The sequence below is a fragment of the Phalaenopsis equestris genome, unplaced genomic scaffold (genome assembly GCF_001263595.1).
Source record: "Phalaenopsis equestris unplaced genomic scaffold, ASM126359v1 Scaffold000224, whole genome shotgun sequence".
Lineage (NCBI taxonomy): Eukaryota > Viridiplantae > Streptophyta > Magnoliopsida > Asparagales > Orchidaceae > Phalaenopsis > Phalaenopsis equestris.
Genome location: NW_018164666.1, coordinates 1,821,038 through 1,830,422, shown reverse-complemented (window position 1 = coordinate 1,830,422; position 9,385 = coordinate 1,821,038). Strand labels below are relative to the sequence as shown.

General features: G+C 33.7%; 1 protein-coding gene across 1 annotated transcript; it reads left to right on the top strand.

The window, feature by feature from the left end:
* The first annotated feature begins 1,435 nt into the window (after positions 1–1,435).
* LOC110023581 (probable WRKY transcription factor 4) lies at positions 1,436–5,186 on the top strand. The gene is made up of 4 exons (XM_020723068.1): positions 1,436–2,102; positions 3,879–4,552; positions 4,641–4,781; positions 5,003–5,186. Exons 1-4 carry the CDS (start codon positions 1,728–1,730, stop codon positions 5,184–5,186), a joined length of 1,374 nt encoding a protein of 457 aa, XP_020578727.1. The 5' UTR covers positions 1,436–1,727.
* The last annotated feature ends 4,199 nt before the right edge of the window (positions 5,187–9,385 follow it).

Below are 9,385 nucleotides of genomic sequence, written 5' to 3'. Positions count from 1 at the left end.
CAATATAAAAATATAAGCCAAAGTCAACATCCAATGTATATTTATCTATACTATAATAATTATGTTAGAATTATCCATACATGATAACATAGTGCTATGATAAATCCATCAAAGTAAAATCATTTAGTAGCTGCATAATATTTATTTATATAAATGAAAGAGGTAATCTAATGAGCAAATCAATAGTTCACTCCACTAGAACCTTACCCTCTCATGAAAAAAAAAAAGCAATACAATAGAAGGGAGTAAATAACCTATTGCTTACACAAAATCTTTAGTTATAATCAATGCAATATGTATGCTAAGAAACATTTTATTAAAGTAGTAAATATATGATAAATAAATAGTTTTTTTTTCAGTATATGCAATTATCTTATGTAGAATACAATATATGATAAAATATCCCATATTAATATCATGTGTAGTGTAAGCTCTTATATAGCAATAATAATAACCTGTGTACTTTATTTTGTCATTTATAGTAATACAAGAGATGTGTATCATCTTAAGTATATTTGAAAGTTAGGTGTTATAGTTAATAAATTCATTTATTTTTTTGTAGCAATTATAACAAGTCTGTTAAAGTTATATCATATTATATTGCTATAATAAAAGTCAACTAGCATAACATATGGGTGTCATCATTTTCAGCATGTTGACAATCATATCATATCATTTTTTATGTTCAGACTTTTATCTCTCATTTAGTATGAGGTTCATAATACTAACTCACATATTTCATAAAAAACTCATCAATTCATGTTTCTGTATATAATATTTCATGACATTGTCGCTAGCCTTTTTTTTCATAAACATATTTCATGACATATATATCATATATAACATTCCATGACATAATTAGTATCTCTAACATCATGCCAATTGAGATCTCAATTGTTGCCACCAAAGAGGTTTAGTATTTCTCCAACATAAGTTGCTTAAAACATGATTGTTGTAAAGCCTTGAACCAAACTCCATAGAAATATCGCTCATGACATGAAATGTTTGAGCTCGAGCTAGCATATTTTAAACATATTAATGCAAATGAATTGAGCTAGTGCTTGAGGTCATTTGCTAAAATTCTTTTTCAAGGCTTAAATAACTTTACATAGATAACCACTCAATACTTACGTATTTACATATCTACACCTGAACTTCAATTTTTTACAATTATATCGTCTAAATCTTTCATATCACGTCAAAAAATATCACCTTTTAAACTTTTAAAAAATAAAATACATTTTTTAACTCATAGGTAAGATGTTATGTATGTAGAGACTAAAATATAGTTGTTAGATATGTAAATACATAATAATAGTGGTATGTATGTAAATTCTTCATTATTTAAAAGCAAAGATAAGCTGAAAAGAAAAGAAAAAAGGTAATAAACGTTTTACAACAAACAACCTGTTCTCTGTAATTTAGTCAACGCTCATCATTTTCATCAAAAGTAATTCGGAGTGAGTTGCCTTTCTTTCTCTCTCTTTCTCTCTCATTCGTGTACAGATTTCCACAACGTCGACTTCTTCAAAGTTCCAATCTTTTCCCTCCCTCCAAAAACCTCATATCAGTCCAAAACAAAGCTCCACAAAATCTTCCAAACCGAAATCAATACAAAACCCCCAAACACAGCAAAAATGAGAACAGAATCAGGGGAAAAAAATTGGATTTTTTTCCTCATTCGCGCAACCATGGCTTAGCTTCTCGAGCTTCTTCACCCCTTTTCCATGGAGGAAAACATTATAGCGGAGGCGAAGCGGCCTTCAGTTTCTCTCCCTTCGTGTCCCACTGTTGAAAGCCTCTTCCGCCTCGAGCCTGCTGAAGCAAGCCCTAATCCGATGAATTTGGTCTCGAGCTTCTTCTCGGAGGATCCTGAATCGGAGTGTCGATCCTTCTCGCAGCTTCTCGCCGGAGCGGTGACGTCGCCGACTGCAAGAACGGCGGCGGAAGAGGTGGCGGGGGATCGGAGAGGACGGGGTTTGAATTTAGGGCAAGGCCGGCCGATGAATATGTTGGTGGGGCAGTCGCCGTTCTTCACGGCGGCAACGGATTTAAGCCCCGGTGGCTTGCTTGATTTCCCGGCCATGTTTGCGTCTAATTCGGTGGGTTTCTCTTTAAGAACTCAATCCTAAACTGTTTCAAATTTGAATTTTTTTATTCTCGAGTAAAAAAATTATCACTTTTGAGTAATTGTGAAGCTCATTCCAGGCAAACTTTTAAAGTTTGCGAGTAATTTTCTAATTTCGGAATATATTTGAATTAAATCAATTTCAAATTGGAGTTGATTAAAACTAGAGTGAGTTTTGAGTTTTTGAAATGATTACAAGTCTAATTATGGAGATTGAGGATTATTGGATATTTTAATTCAATTACGACTTCTAACGGCTAGGGTTCATCATTAGGGTTTATAGAAGGACATTTACAGAAGCAAAGGTGGCTTTTTTATGCTGTTATGTGGTCGTGGCCTTTGAACAGTGGGAGTTGAGAGGAACTTTGAACCTGAAATTGATGGTTTAGAGGTTGGAAAGTTTTATAATGGTGATATGGATGATTTTTAAGCCCAAGTTATAATATCAAGAAGGTTTATATTGAAAAAAAAAGTTTTTTTTAAAAAAAAATCTGATAAATGGTGAATCAACTTGGATTCATTAGGGTTTTTACTTTTTACTCATACAAGAACTACTGATCCTTCATCATCTTAAATCACTGGCAGAGTCACCTTTTGTAGGTTGTTTGGGAGGAAAACATGATATGTATTTGAAATTATTATTATCATGGCTACTACATAGTAATATTTTATTTCATGAAATAAGTATTTATAATTTTGACACTGATATACCGTTGGATCAAACTAAAGATTTTTTCCATGAGAAAAAAAAAAAAAAATTTTTTTGCAAGCAAATATAAAGACTTTTTAAGATATTATGAGAATATTCTCTTCAAGTTAATAAAATATTCTCTTCATTACGTTTATAATTGAAGATTTTGCTTTTTTTAGGCTGGTGAGAAGATTTTGAACTTGAAATTCTTACATTTTTACTTTTATCATACAATACAATAAAAATTTTGCTCTCCACTCATAATCTTAATTATTTAATTATTTAGTATAATTTAATATTAATTGTAATTTAAATTTTATAATCATGTTTATAACAATTTTTAAAAAAATTAAGAAAGAATTTAAATTTTAAATGCTTGCCACCTCATGATTTTTTATTTTGACATTCATCTTCTTAAATTTTTGAGTTTGCCTCCGTGTATAATATCATATTTTCATTAGACTCTAAAAGGAAAATTTATGTTTGGCCTTTTAGTTTGCTTTGAAAATTGAGCCTAATGTGCTAAAGGGGTACATTTAAGAGCATTAATTAATAATGGGAAGTGAACTTTTTTAGTTGTTTAATGTGGCTACACATTCAATCTCTGTTTAAATGGATGAGGCTGATGCTAGATCTAAAAAACTTGCTTTTGAAAGAATTGATACGTAATGTAAAGTTAATTTGATTGCTATCTATTGAGTGCAATAGAGTTTCCACTTTTGGTTGACTATCCATACCCCCTACAAATCTCCACAAAAATTTTCCATAATTTCTTTTACATCACATATGTCGCACTATAAACTTTTTTGATCCAAACCCAACAAAACTCATGTCACTAACTCTACCGATCAAAACTATCTTCACAACAATAATCAAGTTCTCTTTTATAATATTCATCATCATCATCATTTTACGAATTACAAAACTTGTACCAACTATTTGAGTCCGCTTTCTTTTATCAAAATTTGTTATACACTAAAATATGCACCTCATATGTCGCACTTACTCTTTAATATTCATATGATGTAACTTGATATTATTGAACATAAATTGATGTAGGGACAATATGGATTGGCACATCAACATGCTACACATTCTCAATTACAAATGCATATGCCGCCAGAGAATCCGTCACCTCTTTTGTCAGCCTCCTTATCACAGTCGTTCCCCACCGCTAAGTTGTCAAAAGTCGTACATGTGTCTCCCATGACTCTAGACTCGAACACTCATAGCTCTGAGGCCGCTATTGCCTCTCTTTCTGATCAAATACCTCGTCCAATGCCTATTGTCGTCGATAAGCCTGTCGACGATGGTTACAATTGGCGGAAGTATGGGCAGAAACAGGTGAAGGGAAGCGAATATCCGAGGAGCTATTACAAATGCACCCATCCGAACTGTCCCGTGAAGAAAAAGGTCGAACGTTCTCTTGACGGACAAGTGACCGAGATTATCTACAAGGGAAAACACAACCACCCGAAACCTCCATCGAATAAGCGAGGAAAAGATGCTAACATGTCAAATGGTGCAGCTGAGTTAAATGGGCACAATGTATTTGCTACGAATTCGGATTCGCTTTCCCATGGTAATGCTATCACTGGTTTATCGAAAAGAGATCGGGAATCTGGAAATGGCGCCTATGAGCAGTTGTCGGGCTCTAGTGACGGCGAGGAAGTCGGTGATCATGATGGAATGGATGAAAGAGGATATTTTGGTGATCCTGACCAGAAGAAAAGGTTTGAATTTATGGCTAGATGCTTTGACCTCACCTATTTTACTCTAGTTGTTGAGAAGATTAACGCTTGTTTTTATTTTGGAAATCAGGATGATGGAGTCAGCTTCTCATAGGACAGTAACAGAACCAAGGATCATTGTGCAGACAACAAGCGAAGTGGATCTCCTGGATGATGGTTATAGGTGGCGCAAATATGGCCAAAAAGTAGTCAAAGGAAATCCTCATCCAAGGTCTTCCTCTCATCCAATCTCCTTTCTAGACTATACTTCAATTTTTAGATATATGCCACCTTACCTATGCTTACAAAAATGTATTTTTAATGTGATATGAAAGATGTGAGTAGTATAAATGTAAAAAAATTAAAGTTTAGGTGTTTGACATCTAAATACATAGGAATTGGGTGATATGCATGTAAATGCCCCTAAAAACTATTATTGCTATAATTTTGCAGGAGTTATTACAAGTGCACCTATGGAGGATGCAGCGTTCGCAAGCATGTTGAAAGGGCGTCGAAAGATCCCAAAGCAGTCATAACGACATATGAAGGGAAGCATAATCATGACGTACCTGCGGCTCGAAACAGCAGCCATAACCCCCCCCCCCCGCCATTGCATCCAATGGCTCGAAACCTCTAAATATCATATCCGCTAATCAGAATATTCATGGAAGATCGAATGATCCGTTAACTGGCGTGCATCGACCAATTCCCGTTTTTCAACTGAAAGAAGAACACGAAATCGTATAGAAATTTCGACTGTATTTTTTTCGGAAATACTGATGGTTTCAGATCCATCATCATGTTGTTTTAGCTGCAGCCTCACAGGGAATAATAAGTTTTACAGAAACAGAAAATACAAGTGAAATGTTTTAGATTGATTATATTTTTATATCAAATTTGATGCCTGTATTTATGTTTTTTTTTCATGTTGTATTGTAACAATGATTCATTCCTTTTTGTACTCTTCAGGTCTTGTTTTGTTCAGTGTGTTTAAATTCATATGATAATCAATGAGATATATGTTAATATATGTCAAAACAATATTTGTAAATTTTTTTCTATAATGAAATCTTACAATGGGTATAATTTGCATGATGTTGCTGTCAGTGTGAAGCAAATTCTTCCTTTTCAAGGGATTAAAGTGCATTTCCACAGGGATTTTCATAGGCTCTTGTAATGATTCAAATGTGTGGTTTTAAGTTATAATGAAGATAATCTAAACAACATCAAAAAATACAATTAAAGTGCGGGTTCGAATCCAACATCTTGTAAATATTCATTTTATTTTCAACTAATGTGCTACACATTTGAAACAGATGATCAGTCAGTGCTGGTACTTGATTTATTAGAGTATGGCAAAAACAATTGCCTTTTGCAATTCCATTCTAATGACGAATAAAATTAGTTGTCAATGGTGTTTTGGACATGTAAGACCTGTTTTTATTTTTTTAGATTTTAAAAATAAATTAATTTAAAAAAAAAAACACTTAAAATATCTAAAAATTCCTTTGAGTATTTTTAAAAATAATTATACATGTTTTAAGATACTGAACTTGTTTTATTTAAATAAAAAAAATATAAACAAAATAAAATTAAAATAAAAATTTAAAAAATCAAAAGTGATCCTAATTCCCAAATTACTCCAAAGTTTTTATTAAATTAATTAAATTCATGAAATCTTGTAAAACTAAAAATAAAATAATTAGAATAAAATAAAATAGAAAAATAATTCAATAAGTAGAGAATTTTGGCTCCTAAAAGTTGATTTTAGTATTTGTAAAAGCAATTAAATATATTATAACATATATCAAAATATTTTTTTCAAGTAAAAGCTTAAATAAAATAAATTAAAGTTAAAAATTAAAAATTAAAAAAAAAACTAAAACTAAACATTATCACAAACACCCCTTAGAATTTGATTATCACACTTTCGTCCAACATCCATCAAACACACAATTAACAAAAAAATCTAAATTTTTTATTAGGCCAAAGATTTATTTTGTATGAGTCCAAGTGTTTAATGTCTTCCATTATTTTAATTAAATTCTAGAATTTAAATACCAACCAAATAATAGCAAGAAAAAAAAAATTGCAAATTTTCTAGAGATGACTTCAAAGAAAGAGATAATTTTACTTTTGACATTTACACTATTATGACATCATTTTTTCATTTCAAAAATTTTTAGAGCAATATTGACCACCAGGATCATTGACTCTAATCATATTGAAAGAAGGACTAACTATAGTTTGGTTAAAAGATGGGAAAAATATTACATCAGGACTCTGCACGTAATGTAGAGTTGCGTGTGGAGTCCAGTGAAATCACGCTGCGTGGAGGTGACAAAAAAAAAAATCTGTCTGGTAACACCGGAAAATATTCCCCTGTATTATTTCGTGTTATTGTGTTTTGAGAATATTCTCGGTGTTATAATAACACATTAACACTTGAATAACATGGGAGGAATATTTTCTTGTGTTATCGGACATCTTTTATTTATTTTTTCTGTCATCGTCATGTGACGTGAGTTCATTGAACTCCGCACATAACTCTATGTGTAGAGTCATGATGCAATATTTCCTCTAAAAGATGCTCCCGCTGAAACTCTATAGAACTTCATGGACATCAAATATATTTTAAGGGGTGCATCTGAAATCATTTTTTATTAGAAGATTTACATGCATACTACTCAAATCCTTTGTATTTACATATCTAACTCTCAAACTTCATTTTTTTTGCATACATGCTTTAACATGATGGTTGAGGCTTACAAAAAGGTAACGGTTAAATGTTAGATATGTAAATAAATATGAATTGGGTGGTATGGATGTAAATGTCCATTTTTTAATATTTTGCCAGGAAACAATTACGTCTTTCATTTCTTAATGGCTGGATTAGAAGACGTGATTAGTTTATAATTAGTATAAGTGCATGCGGTCTTCAAATTGTCATCTGTTGAATTATAATAGTTTTTGTGTTGTATTTGGCTACGAAATATATTAATAATAATGTCGATATTGGGGGGTCCAATTAAAAATTAATTTCTTTTCTTATTTTGAAATACAGGCATCTTAACTTACATTAATCATTGATTCACAAGTCCTCATTCCATCGTTCATAGAGATTTACATCAACAACAGCACTAATCGCAATGCAAAATGAATGGAGATTAACGCTTTCTTATAAGCATTAATGGATAACTGAAATAAAATGATAGAAAATAGTATAAATAAAAAAAATGCAAAAAAAGGTTAGCATCAAAATGAGTTTTTGCATAAATTTTGGATGAGGATATCTTGAATAAAATTTGATCAGGTCAGATGTGTGTATATAAAAAAATATGACAAGTTGATCCTGAGGAAATCTAATAGTTCAAAAGAAAAGAGTGCGATGAAGGAAGGCTCGCCAACATAAGATTATAAGGCCAGCTTGTCCGACCGAATGAAGCTGTTTGAGGCAAAGTAAGTAAGGTCAAAGCTAAAAGAATCGCAAGACAAACCAAAAACAATCGTTGAGTGTCAATTTTTATTGTCAGATATGTAGGTTGTGCGCTTGACTGGCTCTTGATGATTCACTGCTCACTCGTAGCATTTTGTAGCTCAAGACACCCATCTGAGACCTTCTGGTATGTGTTCAGGGCACAAAACGAGGGTCTCGATGGTTTGACCTTACCAGGGAGAATCTGTTGTTGGGCGGGCATACTCGGGACATGATATGTGTTTGGAGGCTTGTTTTTGTGTTTCAAGACCATATAATATCCATATGAAGCCTTTCGTGGTTAAAGGAACCCATATAAGCTTTCCATATGCGTTCTCGGGAAGATTGAGGCTTAGAACACTGTACCAGAGCTATTTATTTCTGGAATTATGAGACATATTTCAATCATATTTTATTTCTCTATGGCTTTCAGATCAAGAAAATCATATGTTTGACCTTTCAGGTGAAAACAAGGTTTTTGGGGCTAGACCGGTGCCTAGGCGCCAGCCTCGGACAACTTGACACTTAAAACAACCCCTCGGGAGCCTAAAATCATAGAGATCAATGAGAAGCCGCAAGCATCCTAGCACCTAGGTGCCAGACTAGACGCCTAAGCGCCCATATTTCTCTCTAGAGCTTCCAAACCTAGAGCTCAAAGAGTATCGGCGTCAGTCATGGATGCCTAGAACCCTTTTATGCAGGATTTCTCGAGCCCCTGGAAAGTCGGTTCCAACCACATCGTCTAGGAGTTAGGCACCTAGTGTCAAGGCGTCAGGTATGGTGCCCAGGTGTCAGGTCACGTATTTGGCCCCGTTTTTTTCTTAACACCTCTGTCAAAACCCATCATAAATCACCTTTTAAATAGCTGAAGAGCATATTTAAGGGGATAATTAGGGAATAATCAAAGGGGGCAACGTTGAAGTTGCCATGAGTCCACTTTTTGGACACTTGGGAGGCTTGGAGGAAGGCGGTTGTATGCAAATCTATTAAAGAGAGGAGGAGCAACCAAGGCAAAAAGGTCCCATTCTGGCTAGGGGTTCTTCTTGAAGAGTTCTTCTTCTCCAGGTGGTCAAAGCTAGACCGGTCCTCTTCCTTGGTGCTGGAAGAATTTCTTGGAGACTTTTGAGTGGAGAACACTAAGGAAGGCTGAGAGAAGGGGTTTGCCTCCAAGAGCCCGCACCTAATTCTTCCTCTTCCACCAATATTTCCTCTTCCTCTTCCTCTTCCTCTTCCTTTTCCTCCACCAAATCACTTAAGTGTGTAAGGAGACCCATTTTGAGGAGGAGTTTGGCCAGTGAAGGAGCGAGGTGTCTTCTCTCTTACTCTAAAGGAACACTAAGAATCCTAACCTAGATTCTCTA